This window comes from Carassius auratus, chromosome 41, assembly GCF_003368295.1.
Source record: "Carassius auratus strain Wakin chromosome 41, ASM336829v1, whole genome shotgun sequence".
Taxonomy (NCBI): Eukaryota; Metazoa; Chordata; class Actinopteri; order Cypriniformes; family Cyprinidae; genus Carassius; species Carassius auratus.
The window spans coordinates 16,994,489-17,019,894 of NC_039283.1; the positions used below are offsets into that span (position 1 = coordinate 16,994,489).

At 38.2% G+C, this 25,406-nt stretch overlaps 5 protein-coding genes and 1 pseudogene across 9 annotated transcripts in view; 5 read left to right on the forward strand and 1 right to left on the reverse strand.

The window, feature by feature from the left end:
• The window catches only part of LOC113059061 (zinc finger protein 62-like), a 6,200-nt gene extending 3,162 nt beyond the window's left edge, over positions 1–3,038 (forward strand). The window contains exon 2 of the mRNA XM_026227285.1: positions 1–3,038. This exon is cut by the window's left edge and continues 1,242 nt beyond it. Within this exon, the coding sequence (XP_026083070.1) occupies positions 1–2,471 (2,471 nt within the window). The 3' untranslated portion in view covers positions 2,472–3,038.
• LOC113059105 (tripartite motif-containing protein 46-like) overlaps positions 1–25,406 on the reverse strand; it is a 433,352-nt pseudogene that overhangs the window by 55,437 nt on the left and 352,509 nt on the right.
• LOC113059090 (trypsin-3-like) lies at positions 5,036–8,356 on the forward strand. The gene is made up of 5 exons (XM_026227349.1): positions 5,036–5,146; positions 5,376–5,532; positions 7,303–7,562; positions 7,893–8,029; positions 8,120–8,356. The coding sequence occupies exons 1-5, from the start codon at positions 5,038–5,040 to the stop codon at positions 8,267–8,269; spliced, it is 813 nt and encodes a 270-aa protein (XP_026083134.1). The 5' UTR covers positions 5,036–5,037; the 3' UTR covers positions 8,270–8,356.
• LOC113059078 (zinc finger protein with KRAB and SCAN domains 7-like) lies at positions 10,451–14,726 on the forward strand. 3 transcript variants are annotated; one of them, XM_026227332.1, is made up of 4 exons: positions 10,451–10,602; positions 11,510–12,172; positions 12,431–12,952; positions 13,224–14,726. In XM_026227332.1, exons 2-4 carry the CDS (start codon positions 11,560–11,562, stop codon positions 13,568–13,570), a joined length of 1,482 nt encoding a protein of 493 aa, XP_026083117.1. In that variant the 5' UTR covers positions 10,451–10,602; positions 11,510–11,559; the 3' UTR covers positions 13,571–14,726. The 3 variants fall into 3 exon arrangements, with proteins under 3 accessions (XP_026083117.1, XP_026083119.1, XP_026083118.1); XM_026227334.1 differs by having other exon boundaries at positions 12,431–12,628; XM_026227333.1 differs by having other exon boundaries at positions 11,513–12,172.
• On the forward strand, positions 15,046–20,461 carry LOC113059065 (uncharacterized). 2 transcript variants are annotated; one of them, XM_026227294.1, is made up of 7 exons: positions 15,046–16,407; positions 16,540–16,768; positions 17,422–17,592; positions 17,734–17,823; positions 17,911–18,106; positions 18,196–18,403; positions 18,883–20,461. In XM_026227294.1, exons 1-7 carry the CDS (start codon positions 15,094–15,096, stop codon positions 20,122–20,124), a joined length of 3,450 nt encoding a protein of 1,149 aa, XP_026083079.1. In that variant the 5' UTR covers positions 15,046–15,093; the 3' UTR covers positions 20,125–20,461. The 2 variants fall into 2 exon arrangements, with proteins under 2 accessions (XP_026083079.1, XP_026083080.1); XM_026227295.1 differs by lacking the exons at positions 18,196–18,403; positions 18,883–20,461 and having other exon boundaries at positions 17,734–17,771; positions 17,911–18,080.
• LOC113059083 (zinc finger protein 16-like) lies at positions 20,771–25,185 on the forward strand. Of its 2 annotated transcripts, none has more exons than XM_026227338.1 (5): positions 20,771–20,887; positions 21,681–21,856; positions 22,318–22,433; positions 23,338–23,481; positions 23,724–25,185. In XM_026227338.1, exons 2-5 carry the CDS (start codon positions 21,712–21,714, stop codon positions 24,471–24,473), a joined length of 1,155 nt encoding a protein of 384 aa, XP_026083123.1. In that variant the 5' UTR covers positions 20,771–20,887; positions 21,681–21,711; the 3' UTR covers positions 24,474–25,185. The 2 variants fall into 2 exon arrangements, with proteins under 2 accessions (XP_026083123.1, XP_026083124.1); XM_026227339.1 differs by lacking the exon at positions 20,771–20,887 and adding an exon at positions 21,254–21,388.

Genomic DNA, 25,406 nt, shown 5'->3' on the forward strand with positions numbered 1-25,406 from the left:
TTGTACAGATTGATTATGAGCACTTAAATGATGAACCGTTCATAAATGCAGAACTGATAAGCAAAATAAGTCCTCAAGAGGCAAAGTATAATTGTCCACATTGTGATCGAAAGTTTGTCAAGGCTTTGTCCTTGCGCTGTCACATACTTTGGCACAAAGGGACCCTGGGAAAAAAATCATATGGGAGGAAGAAGTTTGACAAGTTGATGCCAACTAAGAGGCCCCATATAACATGTGAAGTTTGCGGCCATGAAAGTGCCTCCAAAAGTGCTCATAACGTTCACATGGGCCAGCATGAGGATAAAGTAGCATATAAGTCTATTTCGTACCAACTTGCAAACCTGCAAAAGAACAATATTAAATGTGAAGAGTGTGGCAAGACTTTTTCCCGACTGTCTGCATTGCATTCTCACCAACAACATCACAATAATAGTAAAAAACCCTTTGCTTGCTTGGAGTGTGACAAGAGGTATACAAATGCAAATGGTCTGTATAAGCACAAGACATTTTGCTCTGGCAGTGCCAAAGGTGAAAAGACTAAGCAATTCAACCCAACCAAGTCACTCTTAGGCCCAAAAGTTCATCACTGTAAAAAGTGTGGTAAAGGCTTTTGGTCTTTGGGGGCTTTCTTTCATCACATGCAAAACCACTTGGAGTGCGCAAATGTTGAGATGGGGCCTTCTGGTCCGCCAGACTCTTACCAATGTCCTGACTGCAAAAAATTTTTCTCCCATGCTATGGCCCTCCAGTTTCACATGAAAAGTCATGGCTTTGAGACTGGCCTTCCTTCAATTGACACTTACTCATTTGAGCAACCTCAGTGCCCAACATGCTATGAGATTTTTGCATCGAAGTCAAAACTACAAAATCATCAAAAGCAGTGTTCCCTACAGGACCATGTGGAATTTCCAGAAGAATGTGGGAACGTTGGGATAGATGCATCCTTGCAAAAAGCTGAAGATGTTTGTGACTCTTCGCATTCAGCTGATTCTGAAAGAGAACAGAAAACATCTTTAGATTCCGATAAGAAATATAAATGTCAGCACTGTAGCAGAAGTTTTTCAGTAATTGGTGCGCTTAATTTTCACAAGCGAATTCATAGCATAGGTGACCAATCTAAAAAGCTGTATTCCCACTCGGCAAAACAGTTAAAACTTGTCAAAGGAAAGTCAGAGACTTTTGCTTGTGCTGACTGCGGAAGATATTTTAGCTCCAATTCGGCTCTAGGCACACATAGGAGATGGCACAAAGACAAAACATTTGCCAGATTTCTCTCAAAGACCAATAAGAGCCGCTCAAGGAAAAATGTGGACGATGGACCTTATTTATGCAAAATGTGCGGGAAAGGATTCTTTTACCTTTGTGCTCTTCGCCGGCATCAGCTACATCACCCTCCCATGGAGGCTCAACCCCAAAAAGAGCCTGAAGCTCCTGAATCAAACAGTGTTTTTACCTGTCCAGATTGTCAGATGTCTTTTTCAAGTGGGTCTCTTCTAATAACTCATTTAGCAGAAGATCACAGCAAGTCCACTGAGAAACTGCAGTCTGAAATCCTCCATACAGATGAGTTGGTTACACCCATCAAACAACCGCACACATCCAAAACGAATGTTACTAAACAAGAGAAGACTGTGGTGCTACCCTATAAGTGCTCCAACTGCTATAGGAGGTTCTTGAACATACGCGGCCTTTCTTCACACATAAGTCAGAAACACCGCAATTTTGTCAAACAAACCGCTTGCTCTCTAGAAGAGAGCTTGGCATATAAGAAGCCCTTTGCTTCTGAAAGTACACTTCCTAAAATGTTGACTAAGAAAACTTCTTTGGAGGAAGAATCTGTACAGCGTAGTCAAAACATAGAACATAGTTTTTTCAAATGTGATAAATGTGCTGAAGCATTTCCTAGTGAGGAGCAGTTAAACGCTCACAAAGAGGCGGCGAAGACTCGTCCGCACTGCTGCTCACTTTGCTGCCACGGTTACTGGACTGCAAACCAGCTTCAGCAGCATCTCGCATGGCACAATGAAGCACACCAGCATCTCCCAACCGAATTGCAATACAGACCGAGTGCTTCCATGACGCCTGGGCCTTCAGACAACCTGCAAGCTTTATCACACAGATCCGAGTCTTTGGTCAAGCTGCCTGTAGCCCTTGTAAGTCCACAACTCGGTAGCCATAAATGTCAACAATGTGGAAAAACATTCTTGTCACCTCGTGCTTTGCAGCAGCACCAGACTCTTCACAAAAACGCGGAGCCGTACCATTGTTCTTTGTGTTCACAGACCTTTAGTGATATCAGAAGTCTTACTGACCACCATCAGGAGTGCTTGGGTGACAAAGAGCTAAAAGACAGGGACTCTACTTCCGCAGTAAGAGGCGAGGTTAACCTAACTTGCATTGAGTGTGGGATATTCTTCAAACAGGAAACAGAACTGCATCAGCATTATATTGAACATGCACGTGGGCTCTAAAATGTGTAAATGATGCATGAAGCCGGACATGGTTTACTGCTTGTTTGATTCAAGATTTTTGTTACCTGCTGTGAGTGTCCGTATGCAATAGAAGAACTGTATGTCATGAAAATGAAAATGCCATGATCCGCTTTTGCTAAAATTGTGGTAGAGAGAAAGATGTCTGCTAAATTGAAAGCATTATCACAGATGCCCTTTAAACCAAATATATTCTAATTGCATAAAAGTTGTACATTTCTATTGCTCCTTTTAAAATCTCTTTAGAACTCTGCAAAGTGTTTCGGTGTATTTTAGGGGATCTTAAAGATTTATATGCATTCTGTCTTTTTTTATTTTTATTTTTTTTTACATTGCCATTGTTCCTTTATTGACCTCACCATTTTACAGCTTAAACCACATTTCTGTGACATTTAGGGTAGGTTCTTTTTTTTTTTTTTCAACTTCAATTATTTCTTAAATATAATGCTATGCTCCTTGTATAAAATCCCTGAAATCATGTTATTTGAGATTAAAGGTCTTTGTCCGAAATTTGCGCAAAATAAATTGACTTTGTGTCAATCATGTTTACACACTGCCTCCGAAACTTTCATCCATCATAAAACAATTCAGATCAAAACTTGCATTGATGTATAATCAAACTTCGTACCTCAAGATGTTTTTACTTGCACTGAAACTTCAGTGGAACATGGTAATTTCAAATGATCACTCCCAAAATACTGTACACAGTGTTTGCGGATAGATACATTGTGTGTAGAACGCCTTAAAGACTTAAAGAGTTTTAAGACAAACATTGTCTCACTAATTGGGAGTTGTTTTTGTTGCTCTTGGTATGACTGATTCTACTTAACTAAATCTGCTTTTGTTTGGTTTTCTAATAATTACAGGTTTCCACTTTAATGTTTACCCATGTTTAAAAAAACAAACAAACAGTGAATGTAGATTTTACGTAAATTAAATTTTAAATTTAAAAGAAAAAAAATCTTATTATTTCACCTTAGATAGACCTCGTTCAAGTAGCTATAGCCTGTTTATTCTCCCTCTCCCTATCAAAATACACCGGTGGTAGAGCAGCTGTGAGAATAAACCAATTTTATTGTACAGTATCACTGAATGGTATGACATATTTTTGCATTTGTCATTTCTATTTGTCCTTGAGGTGGCTTGTCCTTTTCACTCGTGGAATACTGTTTCTTAGAACTTTTAAATTGAATAGTTTATTTTACCACTGAATGAGCAGTTTTATGAAACCCTAGTATGTGACGCAGTTTGTGATTCTAAACACATCTACAACTCATACTAGAATATGCTCAAATTGACTGTCTATTTCTTTAAATCCAAAAAATGTAAGTATGAGTAATAGTATAGAAATATGCTTATGTTCACACACTGTTGGTGAATGACTGGGAAATCATGAAACACTGAGTAGGAAAAAAATGTTGCAATAGAGATTGATATCGATTTAATGTGTTACTCTATAGTGAAACTCCACAGCAAGATATTTCAGGACTGCAGGCAGCTGTTCACTAATTGGGAGGCCTTCAGAACTTATATTTGTGAACATGTGAAAGGGAAAAGAAAAAAACAAGAAAAGAAAGGAGACATTTGTCTCTAATGGAAATAAAAATGGCCTGGAATATGGTACAAAAAAAGTGAAATAAGAAAAAGAAACAGATGAAGATGAATTATTTGACAGATCAGATCTTTACCATCTGTCCTGGTGTTGCTTTGCTGTTAGAGAAAGAAAAGCCAGTGTATGCAAAGATGTGCTGACTGTGGAAAGGTTTGTTCCTACCTTGAGTCTTTCAGAACTAGTACCATTAACACACTGGTGCCAAGCCTTACATGTGCGATGAGCTTCATGCGCTTCACATGCATTATATGAAGCATGCAAGTGGGGAAATGTAATATACAGTATGCTTATAATGAAACTGGCATTTTGACTTGCTCTTTTCTCAATAACTGAATGTTTTAGTTACCAAAGTAAGTCTCGTTGACACACAAGACTATTAGATGACTTCAAAATGCTTTACATATTACATTTTTATTTTTTTGTTTAATGACCAGATTGTCTTTGCTTTTGTTCTTAATTGCTTATCATTCAAATTGTATATTTTAGATACACCATTATCTGAGAGGCCTTGTTTTATTAAGAAATGTAATTTGACACTAACATTTATCTCTGCTTTAAAATAGCTGTTTCTTTCTAACTTCTTGAATCAAGAATCTTGGTTGGTTGAAGATGGTAAATTTTTGTTAAAGAGTATAGTTTATTTTATTACTGTAAAGTTGTTACTTGTTGCTTCTTTGAATTGCCAAGCTGTTATTTGTGTGTTGAATCAATGCATGATCAATACACCATGTGCCAATGATAACTGGCTGCCCTTAAGTTTTTATTTAAGCTTTGTACTCTCCTTCGTGTACACTACCTTGGATTTATCATACTCATGGAAAACAGTGTGATAAGAACTGTTGTCCCAGGTGCTATGTTTCTCTTTGGAGTCATTTTCCATGATCTTATTGGTTGTTGTATAGTTATCAGTGTTAAATCAACCACTTAAAAATATGAATGCTGTTCTTGAACTTTGTAGAAGTTTGCTCTTTAAAGTTGTCTGGATGTGAGCACTCCTCCACTGCAATGAAAAATATTGTTTTTGCTTTGCTGGTTGTGGCTGTGGGTATGTCCCTCTTTCTTATTAATTATTGTGCATTGTTAGTTTCCTACACTGACCTGTAATATTCCTTAGTCTTTAACATTAATAAGAGACATAGGCTACTACAGATGTTAACCAGATGAAACTGCAAATATTACAAAGAAACACAAGCTCAAATAATCATTCAATTACATTGTGATTTCCTCTGCTTTATCTTGCTTTCTGTTAACAATTAAACATAATTTTTATGAAGCTTGCAGCGCAGATGATAAAATCATTGGAGGTTATGAATGTCCTGCAAACTCCCAGCCCTGGCAGATCTACCTTACTTATGATAATGGGCAACGATGGTGTGGAGCATCTCTAATTGATGAAAGATGGGCTGTTTCTGCTGCCCACTGCTACGTTTCGTAAGTATATCTTACATTTTTTGTTAAACCTCATCAAACACATTTTTAGTAAGTTGTTACTGTATTGTGAATGTGTGCACTCAAATGTATGACTGTCAAATGTAACAGCTGCAGGATTTCTAAATCAAAGGCTATGAAAAATAAGTTAGACATTACATTCTGTAATAAAGATTAGCACATTAACCAGTCATCTGAGACTCTTTTCCAAAGATGTAATAAAGGTGCATCTTAATTAATTAGAATGTTGTGGAAAAGTCCATTTATTTCAGTAATTCAACTCAAATTGTGAAACTCATGTATTAAATAAATTCAATGCACAAAGACTGAAGTAGTTTAAGTCTTTGATTATTTTAATTGTGATGATTTTGGCACACATTTAACAAAAACCCACCAATTAATTTTCTCAACAAATTAGAACATGGTGACATGCATCAGCTAATCAACTCAAAACACCTGCAAAGGTTTCCTGAGCCTTCAAAATGGTCTCTAAGTTTGGTTCACTAGGCTACACAATCATGGAGAAGACTGCTGATCTGACAGTTGTCCAGAAGACAATCATTGACACCCTGCACAAGGAGGGTAAGCCACAAACATTCATTGCCAAATAAGCTGGCTGTTCACAGAGTGCTGTATCCAAGCATGTTAACAGAAGGTTGAGAGGAAGGAAAAAGTGTGGAAGAAAAAGATGCACAACCAACTGAAAGAACCGCAGCCTTATGAGGATTGTCAAGCAAAATCGATTCAGGAATTTGAGTGAACTTCACAAGGAATGGACTGAGGCTGGGGTCAAGGCATCAAGAGCTACCACACACGGACGTGTCAAGGAATTTGCTGAACCACAGACAACGTCAGAGGCATCTTACCTGGGCTAAGTAGAAGAAGAACTGGACTGTTGCCTAGTGGTCCAAATTCCTCTTTTCAGATGAGAGCAATTTTTGTATCTCATTTAGAAACAAAGGTCCTAGAATCTGGAGGAAGGGTGGAGAAGCTCATAGCCCAAGTTGCTTGAAGTCCAGTGATAAGTTGTCATCTGCTGGTGTTGGTCCATTGTGTTTAAAAAAAAATCCAAAGTCACTGCATCCATTACCAAGACATTTTGGAGAACTTAATGCTTCCTTCTGCTGACCAGCTTATTGAAGATGCTGATTTCATTTTCCAGCAGGATTTGGCACCTGCCAAAAGTACCAAAAGTTAGATAAATGAACATGGTGTTGGTGTTCTTGACTGGCCAGCAAACTCACCAGACCTGAACCCCACAGAGAATCTATTGGGTTTTGTCAAGAGAAAAATGAGAAACAAGTGACCAAAAATGCAGATGAGCTGAAGGCCACTGTCAAAGAAACCTGGGTTTCCATACCACCTCAGCAGTGCCACAAACTGTTCACCTTCATGCCACGCCAAATTAAGGCAGTAATTAAACCAAAAAGAGCCCCTACCAAGTATCGAATACATGTACAGTAAGTGAACATACTTTCCAGAAGGCCACCAATTCACTAAAACATTTTTTATTGGACTTCTGAAGTATTCTAACTTGTTGAGATTGGTGGGTTTTTGTTAAATGACAATTAAAAGAACCAAAGACTTTAACTACTTTCAGTCTGTGTGCATTGAATTTAATTTCAATGAGTTTCACAATTTGTTGAATTACTGAAATAAATGAACTTTTCCATGACATTCTAAATTATTGAGATGCACCTGTATGCAGATAGACAATATTGCTTATAAAAGTTGTATTACAGCCCAGTAATGCGGGAGTCTCTTGTCAAATAGAGCTTCTCGTCTGACTGTCCACCTGGGAGAGCACAATGTGTACACTCAAGAAGGCACAGAGCAGCGGGTTGGGGCAGAGAAAGTGATTCCTCACCCGAAATATAACGATTATACGTATGACAATGATTTCATGCTGATCAAGTTGAAAGAGCCTGCCGTCTTCAACCAGTATGTGCAGCCAATCCCTCTGGCAACCAGCTGCTCTTTTGCCGGAGAGCAGTGCTTGGTTTCTGGATGGGGCAATCAGATCACCACTGGAGGTGAGATAATGGAGGCTGAGTAATGGAAGTTATCTTTGTTATAAAACCATTAACAGTCTTCAAAATAGATTTACTGAGCAGCAAGATGTTATTAATCTCCCCCTTATCCTAATATAGCTTATTATTTGAGGTGACCGCCATTTGTATGTATTTCAAATGCAGAGTATGGTTCCATCCAGTTGGGGGATATCAAACATGTTCCTTATTTTTTTACGTCTTTAGATGACATGATATTGATCACGCGTCTCCTAGCAAAAACAAAACACATTATTGTGTAAGTGTATATACAAGATGTAAAGCTTTAACATTGTTCATATCCTCTTTTTCCAGTTGACTATGCTGATAAACTGCAGTGTTTGGATTTGCCTGTACTGTCAAGGGCACAGTGTGAGAGTGCGTATGGATGGCAGATAACTAATAACATGTTCTGTGCTGGATTCATGGATGGAGGCAAAGACTCATGTCAGGTATGTTATTGACCTTGTCGTCTTCTATATGTGTTATGTATTTTCATACAAAATCACACTTTTCAAATTTTACTCTCCAAACTTTCACAGGGTGATTCTGGTGGTCCTGTAGTGTGTAATGGGGAACTGCGAGGAGTTGTTTCTTGGGGCTATGGCTGTGCTCAAAGAGGCTATCCTGGGGTTTATGCTGAGGTGTGCAGCTACACCGATTGGGTCCAGTCCACCATAGCTAACAATTAACTACTTGTTCAGCTTAGTTGGACCTTTTGATTACAGGATAACATTTCTGAAATACCCATAATTAAATTCAGCTTGGAACAAATAAAAGTGTTTCTATCCTTTGTTTTACATGGATATGATATTTTAAAGTTTTTTTTTACAGTCACTCGGGACATGCAAATTTCAGGCCTTCAAGTCCTGTAGACCACAACTTGTCACTTTTTGCATTAATACAAGACCAGGAACTTCATAAAACCAAGGGTCACATTATTGTTCTTTGTTCACAATCATAGACTTGTGATATCTGTACGAGAAACTGGGTCACATTATTGTTCTTTGTTCACAATCATAGACTTGTGATATCTGTACGAGAAACTGGGTCACATTATTGTTCTTTGTTCACAATCATAGACTTGTGATATCTGTAACCGGGGTGACGAGACCTGAGACATGCGGATCCATGTGCAAGCTTTTATTGGTCAGAGACATGGTCGTAACAGACATGGGTCAAACACTGGCAAACAGGTATATAGAGGGCAAGACAAAGAATATTCCTAGAGCAAGCATAGGGCTTCGATGAGCGAACAATATCCAGAGGGCTAAGCAAGAGGGGTAATCCAGAATCCAAAGCAAAGGTTCAAAACACGAGAAACGGGGCAAGGCAGGAAAAAGACTAAACTATGAAAACTAGAGACTAAGATAAGACTATGAAAAGTATAAACTGAAACAAGACTATGAAAACTAGACCGAAACAAGACTATGAAAACAAATGCGGAATAGCTTGGTATCGCAGCTATCGCTAGGAGAGGGATGTGTGCAGAACAATACTCGGAAGTGTGTGAAAGTACTCGGAAGTGTGTACTGTGTAGTGAGAGAGTCTATGTTGTGGATGATGACCTCTAGTGGTGCTTTAACCGAAGTTCAGTGACCGGATCATGACAATATCAGAAATCTTATTGTTCACTAATAAAGAGATAAGTAAAGGATGATGTACTGTCAGCTGGTCATTATTGCAAAATGAACTGTGATCACGAAGCACAGTTCTAGGTGTTTATTTTGTTATAATGACTGATTTACGTGGCTATTATCCATTCACAACACGTGCGTACGCACATGAGCTTGTTCTTAAACTCGTTCTTCTGTTAGTGAATTTGGAGTCTTCTAAATGAGCGCCCGCGTGCACGAGGTCAGTAATTAGCATAATTCACGCCCAAACCAGCTCCATATAAGGGCTTTCCACAACGAGGCACTTGTACAGAGAAAGACAATTATGGCACCTAAACAAAAGACAAAGAAAAATAACTTTAACGATAATGAACGTGAGGTTTTGCTGTCGGAGGTGGAAGCCAGGAAAAATTTGTTATTTAAAAGTGTATCCACTGGCATAACGGGCACAGGTAAAAAAGAAACATGGGTTATAACACAGGCTTTGAAATAAGGTGGTATTCGCTTGCTTCCGTGTCCAAACGCTCTTACCAATTTTCACACCTCCAAGCCTCAGCTCCTGATGACGATGCCACTTTTATCCACGAAGCCAAGGCATTATTTCCAGAGTCTTCATCCACACATGTCCAAAGACATTACATTTGCCTTACCGTGCACGTTTAATCCTCAACGAGATGATACAGACATAAGTTTCAGAGCAGCTGATCGGGGCAGAGAAGGTGATTCCACATCCAGACTATAATAGTCATCTAACAATGATTTCATGCGGATCAAGCTCAAACAACCTGCCATCTTTCATGAGTATGTAAAGCCAATACCTGTGAAGACCAGATGCTCTTCTGCAGGACAGCAGTGCTTGGTTTCTTAATTTATTGATTTAGGGGTAGGGTTTGGGACAACCGCTTCCAATTTAAAGTACCCAAAAAATTATAATTTAATAAATATTAAGCTTACTGATATTTTAAATATTATTGTGTGTTTCAATAGAGAATAAAACGATCTTAGTAAACATCTAAGATGTGAATACTTAAATTATTTTTAAATGTGTTTTTTGTTTGTGGGACAGTTTGCACTGTAGAATGACCCACGTGACCTCAGTGTTATGTCCTATATAATGCTCTGATTAAATATTTTGGATAATTATCCACATACGTCTACATTTCGCCCACTCTTTGAGGTGCGGTGAGATCCCTGAAATTTCTAGTATTTTATTTCAAGGACTACAACTATTTCTGTGAACTACAACTCCTACATATAATCTCAGTTGGTGCATGACGTCACACAGCCTGCATCAGTTAGTGTAGTCATATGGCGATCTCGCATGAAGCCCCTTATATAACGGCAAAACCAATGGTTATCAAGGACATGTTGACTCGAAAATTCGCTGGGAGGATGAAAAAAGAAACTCGGTGAGTTTGGGGCTTATATTAGTTCATTCATTGCTATGGCTGTGCGCACAGGCAAGCGCCATAACCCTCTTGTTGGCGAAAACGTAGAAGGATCATACACTTACACTTCACGACTGAGGGTAAACAGACATAATATTCTTGTAGTCGTGTTTATTTCGGCTTCTCTTTCCTTCGTCGCTCAAATTATTTTAATGAACCTGCGAAGTGGGCTGGGTTTCAAAACATAGTGATTATGTACCTTCATAGACAACAGGTTTATCACTTCAATAACCACTTGTACTGGTTTCTTTGCATTGTAAACCTTACAAAGACGACTATTAAATAAATTTGTCACATGAATGTTTCAGTGCATAGGTTGCATTTCCACGATTATTTTATCTGTTGTGTACGAAGACCGTTGTAGTTTCATTGAGTTATGAAAGGGCTGGTATAATCCAACAGCACTTTTCACTGTGTGTGTCACTCCATAAAATTGAGACAATATGTGTGTGTTTCAGACAGGCTGTCAGTCTGCGCATTAGTGGTAGGGATTGTTCATTGACTCTTTCTGTTGGTTACTTCGATAGAGGAAACATTTTTTTTGAACGAGTCAGGTAATCAAATCGTTCTTAAACACTAATTTACTTAAGAAAAAAAAACACCTGTACAACTGTATTTTGCTCGGAGATGCAACGTTATTATCAAAGAATCAAAATGCATTTAATTTATAGTCTCACTTCTTCCATTATGGTTATTATTTATATTTACATGCTAACATGTCTAAAGAATCCATAGTTATACAATTTATACAGTGGTCAATATATTATTTTTTTTTGATTATTTCAAAACTCTATGGTACATTGGATGTGTATTTTATGTTTTTATTGTGCTCCTCTAAATTAACTTGCACACTTTCTTTCTATTTTAGCAGACCTTTACAGATCTAAATTCTATTTAACACATCAACAGTTGAACAGCATGGAACTTACTAATGACCCACTCTGTGAACCATCTGCTTCTGAAGCAAATCTGCACAATGAGCAGCTTTCACTTTCAGACCGCCTGTCGCCTTCTGAAGCACCATTAGATAGTATTGTACATGGAATAGAGGTTTCAGAGGGTTCAGAACGAAACCGTGGCCTTGAGTTGAAGCTAGACCTCTATGTCCCGGCACCACCAATAATAGAGCCTGTAACACTTGTAGAGGAAACAGTGGAGCATTGTGCACTTCCTGTAGCAACAGAAGAGGAAATCCCACAACCTGAAGCCGTTAAAGAAGGATCAGATAAAACTGCCAACTTTGTAGGCTTTCATTGCAAAAATCAGACAAGTCTTGCTGAGTCGAGTTTGAATACTGTGATAGAAGTGCGATGTGAGCAGGCATCCAATGAAACAAGCTCATCAGACTGTACGGCTGAAAGTTGTATGCCCGTAGAGACCATAAACTCAAATGAAACACCAAAAAGTTGTGCCAATATTAAACCATTAACTGGAAGTACAGTAGACAATGCCAACAGAATGATCATCCCTCCAAAGAAGGACAAATTTAACCCTTTGAAAATTGACATGGCCAAAGTAATACCTCTAACCTGTAAGTTGTTTGAGTCTTAGGTGTGTTTCCCCATAGCCTAGATTAAATATTGTTACAGTCCTCTTATATATTCACAAATGTTGGTATGAAACTGAAATTGATATTATTTTCTTAATGGATATTACTTGTCTTATTTTGAACGATTCATTCATTATATTTTATAAATAAATACATTTTTAATCAAGTTGTCATAACATGCACTTTCTGTGGTATGACTTACTTTTCTAAAATGCATTTTGTTTTAATACCAACTTCTAGCGTCCCAACTCTCACTGCAGTGCCTAGAATGTCACATCATCTTCAGTGACTCCAAAAGCAAAGAACGGCACCTTAAAATGAGCCACCCTGCAGAATATCAGCAATGCATGCTGGGAGATGCTCTCTTTACTTGCTATGTTTGTGATCAGCATTTCACCACCTCCACAGAGCTCATGGCCCATCAACGCACACACACAGGTAATGAGCGATTCAAGTGCCCTTTTTGTAGTGAGGCCTTCTACAGATCCTGTGAACTAACAAGTCACAAAAAAAAAATTCACTTCAGCAAACATGGATACACCTGTGCAGAGTGTGGCAAGCCTTTCAAAACCTTTACTTTGCTCAGATACCACCAACGGGTACACACAGAGGAAAAGCCTTTTGTTTGCATACACAAACACTGTGGTAGAAAGTTTTCTGCATCCAAGTCTCTTCAACACCACTTAGAAAAACATCAGAAAGAAGATAACCAGGATAACCAGACAAATGCTTCAATCAGTTCAAAGAAAAAGAGGGATAAAGGTAAATGACCAAAACCTTAAAGCATTAAAAAGACTTCATGGGTAACCTTATATCCAATATCTGCTGAAATGAACAATACCAATAACTCAAATTCTAATATCTACTGATAACTAATATGGTTTGAATAAATTGTGCACCCTTATATTATACTGTGCTTTCGTCACTCGCATTAAAAATCTAATATTTAACAGTTCAGTGTCATTGCAGATTGTTAAATGTCAATGTTGCTATGCTGACAATTTGATTTCTTTGTACTTTTCTTTTTCTACAGGAAAAAATGTGAGGAAATTCCCATGTTCACAGTGTGCTGCAGTCTTCAAGACTTCTAAAGCACAACTTCTTCACATCAGAAATAAACACTCTCAAGAGTCACAAAGTAGTGCTGTGATGGTGCCACAACTAAAGCCAACTGGACTTGCTCTGACACAGACCGCAAATGGACAATCACAGACTCTCATCATGGAAACTGTTGGACAAACAACAGAGCGAATGGATAAGCTGGATCCTGTGCAAATAAAAAGGCTAATTGAGAAACTTGGGAATGTACAGAAAGTGAATCAGTTGGTTATATTGCCTTCAACAGCCATTAATGCAACCATTACATGTGAATTTTACTAAATCAACCATTCAGCCAACACAATGTAAGAAATCTGACACAGACTCATCAAAACAGAGCGAATTAACTTTCAGTTGTCTGCAGAAATTGGAGATTTGCATCAAAAGGAAAATGTTCTATCACAAGAGGGAGCAAATATTTCATCAGAAAACTCAGAGACCCTAGTAACAGCTGTTGAACTGACACAAACAGAGGTCCAAATAGAAATGGATGAAATTCACCTTGAACTTATACCAGTACAGACTGATACTTCGGTTTTGCTGGATCAAACATCTTTACAGAGTGAAAAACCACAGAATGATTCTGTTAATGAGATGGCACAAATAGCAGAGGAACATTTAGAGATGTCATGTCCTGCACAAATGCTAAATTCAACAGAATTGTCAGTGGAATCTGAGTCACTGGTGGTAAGTAAACAGTGTAATATAGTCAAATTAAGTGAACCTCAAGAACTTCAAGAAGTCCAAGATCAAAAGGACCGATCTGAATCAGAGAAAGAACCATCCATGCCAGTGGAACCACATTCTCAGCCCAATTCTCTCAACAGTGTGCAGAATGACACCGTAATTGACCTTCAACAAAGCTCTGTGCTTACACAAGACAAGACTAGAGCCAGCTTACAGGATTTCCGTTTTGTTCAGAAGAAACTTCCAACAAAGAAAAAAAAATCTAAGAAACAATTGGCTGACAAAATAGAGACTAAGGAAGCAAGTAAAGTATGTGATGGTCAGCTAGCCTCAACCAAGAAAGTTGATACTTCATCAAAAGTAATTACTAAAAAAAGGCAAATAGCAAAAAGCTTGTTGTCAAATTCGGACCAAGTGAGAAGAAAAAATCCTCTAAACCGAAGGTGGTAATAACCTCAAAAACCAAACAAAACCAGAACCAGAAAATTAGTGATCAAGATCAAATTCCTATATTGTCTCAGCATGTCAATAAACTAGATTTAAACCAAAAAGTGCAAAGAGATAAAAAAGGAAAGGAGATTGAAAGTCCTTCAGAAGCAGCAGTGAAGACAACAGCTCAAATTACTAATTCATTAGACACTGTTTTGGCAGAAACAGAAGCAACAAAACAAGGGAAATCCCAGAAGAGAAAAATAAAGAATCAAAACAGTTTGGACGAGAAGGCAAACTCAGTCCAGAAGGCTCACCAAAATGAAACACTGGTACCTGTACAAAAGAAAAAGAAGCAGGGGAAGAAATCTGAAGACAAATGTCCCAAGAAACCCAAGGTTAGGAAGAGCCAAAGTGATAACTTTAAGAAGAATACCCACAAATTACCCAAGCATAAAGTTACAAAGGGAAAATCTAGCCCTGATGTTATAGACCTGGCTCACATAGATAAACAAGCTTTGCTCTTATTAAAAGGCCACAAGCAGCCTCAGCTTAAGGTGCACAAGTTGGATGCTACTGAACTCGACAAATCACCCCCAAACAAGTGTGATAAGGTACTGAAAAAAACAAAACAAACAGCAATCAAATCCTTGAATATAGCACACCAAAAGAAAACAAAATCAGGTGAGATGCCCTCTGTTGAGAACAGCCCTGGTTCTGTGTCTACAAAGCCCAAAATTGTACGGAAACGCAAAGCTCCTACAAAGACAGACCAAGAAATTGCCTTGAGCCCCCCGTATTCTCAACTTACCCTTGGGTGCCAGGACTGTGGAAAGACATTCTCAGAAGTGTCTGCTTTACAGGAACACATGGCATCCTGGCACTCAGCTGGAAAGGTGTCCTTCCCAGATGAAACATTTGATGTTGCTAAAAAACGAATCATAAGACCTGGTCCTAATGAAAAATGTATTTCCCCTAATGTCTTTGAAATTCAAGTTGCAACCGATTGGGACATGGAGACTGAGGTGGGGGAGATTGTGGGAGAAAGACTATCATTCCCAGCGTTAAGTCAGTCTCCTTCTTTAACACTTGCTTCTGGTGGTGTTGAAGGACAGGAACAAGCAGGAGTCAAAGATTTTGAAGGAATTGTTTCTGGACTTAAGCAGCCTCCTGAGCAGAATCCTTTAGAAGCTTGTGAGATTCCTTCCCAGGCTTCAACCCCAGATAATGTGTCAGAAAAAGCTCAGAGTAATGGGGTCGAGTCTATCACAGAAACATCTTGCGCTCAACTCAAAGATGCAGCAGAGGAAGAAATTAAAGAAGAACTGCCTTCAGAGGTTAATTTAGTAATGGTTGGTGAAAACCATGTGGAAGACAACACTCAGATAAATAATGTTTCAGGTGACTCTCAAGAGCTTGAAAATGAAGTGCACAATCAAAGTTCTCAGTCTGCAAAAGATGTCAGTGTAGTACTGACTCAAAATTTTCTAACTGAACCAGAGATAAAGCAAGAAGAAGAGGAGGTACTTGTACGCAGAGTTGATGATCATAAAAGAGTGATGGGAGAAAATTCTGCAATAAGAGGTAAGAAAGCAGTTGGAAGAAGCCATAGCAAGAGACCATTTGGAAGAAGAACTAGCATAGAAAACAGAAGTAAAAAGAAAATAGAAGGAAATAAGGAGCCACAAGATTGCAAGGTTCTGTATCATCTGTGTATGCTTGATACTCCGGAGGGAAAGAGCAAACAAAATGACAAGAATGGAGTTAATGCCTCTGAAACTTGTCAACCATTGTCTTCTGAGGAGGGTCCTGAGGAACAGGTTGTTTTTGAGTTGGATTCTGTTACCACAAGTGTAATGGATATTGTAAACTCTGGAGACAGTTCATTTGAAGAATCTAAAGAGCTGGTTCGAGACGGAAGTTCACCTGGAATCATACTGGAAAAATTCTTTACTGCTCGAGAGAGAAATATGGAAAATCCAAACACCCAAAATCAGATTAGGGTGAGTGTTTTGTTTTATTAGACTCTTCAGATGTTGTCCTTTAACATTTGAGTATTGACTTTTAAACCTTTTTAGAAAGTATTAAGTATTTATTGTGTCAAGTAATGTATTATATATCATATTTACCTAAAGGTCTCATTAAAGACCAACTCCTCATTGGATACCAGTAAAGTGACTTCGCCTAACACATCAGCTGATGTTAAAGTAGAAGAACGTTCTACAAATTTGGCTCAAAACAGTCTGATTTCTTCTGAGAGTGGTGCAATGCAAGGAGTACAAATGTTTTTTGTCAAAGCGGAAGACCACTTAACGAGAAATGAGATGTTTCAGCCCGTGGATCATCATCGCTTTACATGTCAAGGTCAGTTTAAACTAAATTATTTAACTGAATACATGTTAGTTTTTGTTCTAATACAGCTCTGTTCTGTTCTAATACAACTGTTGCCCCTTTGTCTGCAAAATCTTGACTATTTAAACCTTTAATAATTTAAAATGCTTTTTATTAACTTTGATTCATTTATTTATGTCTATTTAGTTGTGTTAATTCACCAGAATCAAGAAAGTTCATTTTACAGAATGTTTTCTAGTGTACCCTTTCTGCAAAATCTGTCATTAAAACTTTTTTGTTATATTTTATATTGTAACGACGTACAAACTCTATAATCATCGGGAAGGAGGAAGCGGGAACCAGCGGACAATCAAATAAGATTTAATAATCAAAATAAACACAAAACAGCAAAACACAACTAAAGCCCAGGCCTGGTCATCATTCGTCCTTCACTGTCGTCGCTCCGGTTTTAAATCCCTCCATCTCCCCCATGGGACTCGAGACTGGTGGGTCGAGCAGGTGTCGCTCATTTCCAATCACTCCACCGGCCTCGCTCCTGTTCCCACATCTCTTGGCCCCGTCCCACTCGTCACATATATATTTATGTACTTTTTTTTTCCCCCCAAATTTGTGGAAAAACTCAGTTTGTGTGGTTTTTTTTTTCTTATGTTTTATTCCTCTTTTAGATAAGACCACTTATAGGAACAGAGATGGCACCTCTTCGGACTCTCATGTAGTATCCCTGCAGTCCTGCAGCAAGCAATGCATATTTTATCCTGTTAAGGAGGAAGAGAGGGAACATTTAGTTGAGCCTCCTCAAGTGGATCAGACATTCTTGAATTTGGGGGAACTTGCAGGTGAGAGACTATGCTGGATTTTATAAGATATATAAGAAAAAATCATATTTATGAGTTACTTGTCATACTGAATACATGAGTGTTTTTGTACGTCATCTTTAATCTGTCCCACCTTTAACTTCTCAACTATAACACCTGTAGGGACTTCATCTGGAATTGAAGAATGTGAGGAAGTCAGGGTAGGTTCGGTACAAATGGACATGCAAAATCTATATACAGCATCTGAAGAGGGTAAATAAAATAATAGGTAGTGTAATGCTTTAAGGTGTAGTCTCTCCCATGAGCTTAATTTAAGAGTGTGCCCTGTTGTATTTGTAGGTGATGTTAGTGCTGAACGGCAAAGAATTCAAGGCTTTTTAGAATTCCTTTCAGAGAATTCAGACACGGATGATGCCGATAATGTCCACTCTGAACCAGAAGCTGAAACCATTGTGATGTCCTGTTACCATGGTATACAGAGTAATGGTACAGTACATCAAAGTGGTGTAGAGAGATGTGGTCCAAGTGGCAGAACGTGAGTTTTGTTGGCATAACATAAAATTCTAGGTGTGCCAAATTACTGTCACTCAGCAGTCTTTAACAGCCATTTTTTCTCTGTTTCAGAAACCTGGGTGCCTCTCCAACAAGGCACACAGAACCAGAGAGGCAGCTCAACAGGAAGCCCATTAACTACTTTAATCAATATTTTAGTTTGGACACATGGAATGAAATTGCTGTTTACACAAGGGAAACATCAAAACTGCCAAACCTCATTACAGAAAAAGAGGTTGCACAGTATGTGGGAATCCACATAGCAATGGGAACTCTGAAGGTTAGTACATGACCACATTTGAAAAGTGAGTAACTCACAAAAGATGGTGACAAACTTTGTCCTTGACATTTCAGTAATGGAAAAAGATTTTGCATAATCTATGCATAAATTCTATGGTGGTTTCTTAATATGAATTTGTTTGACTTTTTTTTTTTTTATTTGTTTGCATGTTTTAACTACTATTATGTGGATTTGTCTAGTGCCCTAAAAACACTTGCACCATTATTATGTTTAGTTATTTATTGCTCATTTTGTTTTCTTGGGTTAAACATCAGTGCAAGGTTTAAAAAGTGTGCAAAAATTATAGAATAATAAATATGAAGTTGTGTTGAAAAAAAGTTACATTCAAAATGTAATTCATGTCATGTTTAAAATATATAATGTATTGATTTTAGTCTAATCAGTTGAATGTTTTAAGAATATATTTTCTCCATCTTATTGGTGTCTCTCTTTGTCTTTGTTTTTTTTTAACCACAAAGTTTCCAAGCACAAAGCTCTACTGGGAAGATTGCACACGAGTACCTCTAATATCCGATGCCATGTCGGCTTCAAAATTCTGTGAGCTTGCTCGTAAATTGAAGCTGGCCAGTTCTGGTGGAGCTTCAGTCGAAACGAGTAGTGATCAGGAGTCTGACGAAAGGAATAGAGACCAGCCAGAACAGAGTAATGAAGCTCACAGTAATGAGGAGGCACATAATTGCACAAACTTAAAGACCGATCCTTTGTGGAAAGTAATGCCACTGATAAGAAGTGTTCAAGATGGTTGTCAGGCACTGAAGCGACATGGAAACTATGGAGTCGACCAGTACCCCCTTCCCTTTCAAAGACACCCAACCCATTCATTACTTCACACGGTTGTCATAAATGGTGAAGGATTGGTTGTGGACTTCATCTTGAGTGTAGATGACTCCAATAGAGAAGATGTAGTTGAGAAAATGGTCTCTATAGGTAAGGAGAGAAATGAAGGGATGGTGTTTCTTTGCAAACCAGAGCTTTCTACACCTTCTATGCTAGAGCATCTTCTAGCTGCTGGGGTGCAAAGCGCTGGCAAGGTTGGTGGGGCAAGAGGGCAAATAGGAGATGAGTTTGTGAGCTCGGATGGAAAACTCAAGCTTTTCAGGTGTCATCATGGCTTTATACTTTCAGCAGTCGTAAAAGAAAAATGGCATTCAACATCTCTTGTCAGTGGTTTTGAGCGAGCAATAAAGGTTGCAAATCTGAACCGTGACTTGAGAAGTCTTTATCGCACACCCTGCACAAACTCGGCAGTCAGTGCTTGGCCGCAGTCTGTTCTCTGGGACTTGATCGATCTGGTTTTAGTAAATGCATGGATACAGTACAAGCAAGATTACAGTCATATTACAGACCTGTTATCACTAATGGCATTTCGTTTGGAGGTGGCCAAAGCATTAATTCTCTCAAGTGGTGTTGACGCACAAGACTCATCAACTCCCTGCCCTCCTGCTCTAAAACTACATGGCCCATATACAAACTCAAGACCTTCCCAGGTTTTTGAGACCCCTTTGCCTGATGAACATACACGGTTTGATGGCTTTTGGCACTGGCCAGAGCAGCTGGCAGAGGGCGAGGAGGCCAGGAGGTGTCGATTCGGGGGCTGTGAGAGGACATCACGTGTGCGGTGTCTTAAATGCTGTGTGTTCCTGTGCATTTCTCGAAACCACAACTGCTTCCTGAAGTTTCACAGTGAGGGGTCTTCATGAGGCATACAGACTGTGCCCATTTTAACTTAAACTTTTACTCATTTGCTTAAATAAGATTGTTAATTAAGTTATTGCTCATCATGACTAAAAACTAATCCTGAACCATCCATGTCTATTCTTGTCCAGGCTTTGTAGATTTTATTCTTGTCAAATAAGCCCATTTCGATGTATAAGGAATGTTATATTGTGATTGTTATTTTTTATTTTTATGTTCCTACTAAAAAAAATATTATATTTCAAGACTAGCCAAAAAATTGAATGTGTTTCTTCATTGTTTGGTTTCATTTTAGAATGTGATGTTTTTATTAATTCCCGACTATGTTGATTCCTGCTTGTTGTGCTTTGTAAAGGCATCAATTTATTTGTATAAAATAAAAGCTTTTACATTAATAGTATTTTGCTTAGTGTTTATGATAAACACTTTTATGCATTTATATCTAACTAGTTCAGTTATAGTGTAGTTATTCTCTTTGGATATGCAATTATTTTAATTATTTTATATAAGGGCCACGCAATTAACACTGTTATCTCGTTTAAGAAGCCATTAACTTATTTTGCACGACAAACAGGCCATCTAGATACCTGTTCTGCTCTTCTATGAACACAATTGAAAGTACAGCGGACGCCTTGGCACGTGATGCAGGTTTTTTTTTTTTTCAGTCTCAACAGCGGGTCACTGACTACACGTTTGCGCCCCCTTTATTTCAGATGTACGTTTGGCCTATGCCTTTTCCCTCCAGGTAAAAAGGATATTCTCTTTAAGGTAAGGGTTCTGCTACATTATTTTTAAGACTGAAATTTAATTAACTAAAAATATAAATTTCCCATCTTTTTGTGGCTTTGTTTTTGGCCAGCGAACTTGGCTATATTAGTCTGCACCAAGTTCAACCTCGAACTCAGCTGCTGGCTAATGTAATAGTAGCTAAATACAAAAATTCAAACAGCTAAAGGTTTTTTTTTTTTACAGCGGTTTCGATGCATTGATAGTGGGCCTAATTTAACACTTTACGCAATGAGCTAGTTAGCTACTTAGCATTTGTTTGGTTTACAGAAGCTGTAGGCCTCGTTAGCTGGTAGCATTTAGCTAGTAGCATTTAGCTTAGCATAGCTTAGTTAATGCGAACAAACGGTAGGCGGCTCTAAAACGCGCGATTGGAGACGTTTGGTCTCCTAACCCCGTTTTCTAAAATGAAACTATATTTTTATATTATGAACAACATTTTTAGTATGCCGTGAAGTTGAGCTCTTAGTGTTTGAAACAAAGGTATGTATATAACGTTATAATATATATGTTACTAAGCACGTCTATCGTTACTATGTTGTGTTTCAGTGGCTCAGGTGACTGCTCATTCAGCCGCAGTGTGAAAACTTATATCTGAGAACTGATGTAGAAAATGGTTTAGTTGCATTCTTACGTTATTTAATAATTTGAGTGGCGCTTTTTAAATGTATAAACTAGTTTTTGTGATACTTGCAACTGCAATGCGTTTACTTTAAGTTACATATTTGTATACATAGGCTAGATTGATTGACTGTCATCTCTTCTGTATTTACAGCAGGCATACATTGAATTCTTTACCCCTCACAATGGACTCTGACATACTGAATATAGAGGAGATAGTAATGGGCGGAGGAGAGGCTGCTGCCCCTGCTGAACTGCCCTCTGAGAAGATTGAGGATACCTACACCACCTCCATTCAGCAACATGCACCACCTCCTGTTATCCAGTCATGTGAGTGTAAAGGAATATCCTAGATCAGTTATGGAAAGACTTCTGGGTTTAAATGTATGTTTCTTATGGGCACCTGCTGCATAAAGCTAGTGTTATGCCAGTTCTCAAATAGTGTAATGGTGAATGGTGTTTTGCATTTTTTTAAAAGCCGGGATGGAAAAAAAAATTTTTTTTAAGTCTTATAGTAAGATATAAATAATAATAATAAAAAAACAGTATGAGTGAAATACCCCAGGACACATATATTAATGAATTAATAATATAGTGCTATACTTAATCACATTCCTAAAATCCTAAATCCGTTTTCTTCTTTTTGTACTTTTAAATGCTTTTTTAATGTCTGCTGTTAGCCCATTTTATATGTTGATGTAACATTAGGTATAGAGTTTGGTTATAAACTTGTAATAAGCATTTGCCTCCCATACTGGTGTTTAAATTTCTTTCTCTCTCTCTGTATTCAGACCAGCATGAAAGCCTCCAGTGTTTTCAATGTTTTATTACTTTCTGCAACTCAAAAGCCAAGGAAAGGCATATGAAGAAGAGTCATCGGGAAGAGTACAAACAGCAGCTTCAACAGGTTAGTTGAAGCATTACTTTGATAGCAGCATAGCACATATTTACAGCATTCACAGTTTGATTTGAGTAGATGTGGTCATACTTCTAGATAATATTATTACTAGATTCTAGCACTATTCTAGATTCTGGCTTCTGATATTCCTCATTTGTAAGCAGCTTTGGATAAAATAAATCTAAGAACAAAATCAGAACATCATCAAAATCAGAAGATCAGAACAAAATTAATATACTTAATATTCTAAAAATATTAACCTTCTGGTTCAAACTCTAGAATGGTTTCTCAGTTTAGTTTGCTAGTATCAGTTTTCAAAATTGAGAGCGGATGTGTTGCTTTGTGTCTGTTGTTAAAGCATTTTTGTAACACCACTGAGTTTCACAGAAGCTTGCAGATGTCCCTAGAGATGATTGGATATATTTTTTGTTGGTGCACGGCTGCAAGCAGTCCATTAACCCAAATGAAATGACTAATAAAGTAGGATTGCAGAGAGAGAAACAGTCTTTTTACTTTATGTAAATCCTATTCCCACTAAATCTGAAAAGCACCACTGGCTTCACTCTTTTACACTTGTTTACATTTGTTTGGTGATTACATTCCTATTTTGTTGAGTTTCATTAATGAACTGCCAACATATTCTGCAGCAAAATCAGTTTCTTAACCTGTGTACCAAATAAATGACTTTTCTGGCAAAACGACTGAAACTAATGCAATAAACACACACGTGTACACTGCACACACACACACACATAACAAATATATAAATAACCTAAGTCTAATTAAAACATTGTGCTGGATGGATACTTTTGTGTGATGTGAATTCACATGTTATATTAAAAAAAATAAAAATTATAATTAGTTTAGTTTGCTTCAGTGTATATTCACAAACCTGTTGTCTTTGCATCAACAGTGTGATACTCTTTTCACATGCTACGTGTGCGATCGAACCTTCCCCTCCTCTGAGGAACTGACACAACATCAGTCGACCCACAACAAGGAGGACAAGCCCTTCAAATGTGCACATTGCCAAGAATGTTTCCGCACATTCTCAGAGGTAAGAGGAGTTTTAAACACAAAATGCTTGATTTTTGAATATAAAGTATCTTGTACTGCATAAAAATGTATTGTTCTAAATTTTACTTGATTACCAAAATAGGTAATACACAGTCACTAAAAACGTTATGCCATTGTTATCGTAGTGTTTGAGAGCATGGCCAGCTATGTATTGTACATATGCCATGATTCTAATTGTAAGCCTGTTTAATATTTCAACATGAGCCACTTTCTTTCCACAAGCTAACAACACATCGGCGGCAAGTATGTCCTGAACGTCAGTTTGTTTGCAAAGAATGCAACGAGACATTTCGAAGCCCTGGACTCTTGCGTAACCATCGTTTGGCCCAGCACCCCGTGCCCATGGACGGAGAGGATCAAGAGGATTCCACTAAGACCTACCGATGTGGTAAATGTGGCAGGGGATTTGAAGAAGAGGCAGAGCTCCTGCAACATCAGGAGAACCATGCAGGTGACAGGCACTGCAACGGTAGTGCCGCCGTAAAACGTCGAGGGAGACCACCAAAAACTGAGCCAGCTGAGAAGAAAGCAAAGCAAAAGAATAATGAGGCAGAAGCAGAGGAACCTGAGGAAACCAACCATTCAGAAGATGCTTCTGCAAAACCAGCCACAGCTGAAGTGAAGACAGGAGGAAGACGAGGACGCCCAGCCAAATCTACCCAGGAGCCCAAGGCAGAAGATGATAAAGCAGCTCTGCAGATCCCTTGCACTGAATGTGACCTCACTTTCCCCAACCTAGCGCAGCTTCGAGCACATAAGAAAGAGAAGCACACGCAGCGCAAGCCTCACGCCTGTGGAGAATGTGAAGAGAGTTTTAACCGACCTGAGCAGCTGGAGGCCCACATGGCAAGGGCACACAGTGCCGGCCGGCACACTTGCCCCACATGCGGAAAAAGCTTTGGCAGAGAAAGTAACCTGAAGGCTCATCAACAGAGTCATGGAAAAGAAGAGAAGCCAGTGGGAAAGAGATAATTCAGCTTGGGAGAATTCCGTGGGTGTATGTTAACAGAAGACAAATTCAATTTAAAAAGGGTAGTGTATGGAAAAGTAGGTGGGGGCAGGGTTCACTTTAGATTTTAAGTTGTAACATAGCAGAGGATCCTTCAACTGTGTGACCCTTGAGAGATAAACACTATGTGAACATGTTATTTGAAAACTGGAAACTCAAAGGGTAGTAAGTTCATTGTATCTTGACATCTGTACTTCGCTTTGGCATGGAAAGGATTCATACCCTCACTGAATTCTCATTTTTTGGGTAACCATGTTGTAACTTATACCATCAAGAGAAACCCATAGAAAAGCCTCATTATATTGTTTAAGGCTTCATAATGCCGTTTTCTTTATTTTTTCAGGAAAATTTTAAAGTGTTTTCTAATCTCTGAATATAATGTGTTATTGTTTTTACATTATTTTTTAGAAGTGTATACAGTGGTGAGTGGAAAGATTTACTAAATGATGTTTTCTGCCGAGATCAGACTAAATTTGATTTCCGATGTTTTATTTTTTACAGGTATGACTTGACATTTGACTTGAACATTAATGTTACCCACAACTGAGATGAAGTGAAGTAAATGTCTGACTAATTAATTGAAAGTGTTTTATTATTATTTATGGTGCACCCTTAGACAATTTTCATGATGATTAATTATCGCTATCACACATTAAAGTTTCTGCCTTTTTTGCCATACATCATTCTGGGGTAATGATAACATTACAGCCTAATTGTGAAGCATTAAATGAAAAATCATTTAATATTATATTTGCATAATCATTTTGCACACTAATGCATTTGCCGTTTAAAAAAGATCAGCTTGAACATCTTTCACAAGAACAATATCTGTATCTATGAAGAGCAAACTCAGCATACTTGGAGTAAGAATAGAACTTAAGAGGTTAAGGAAAGCT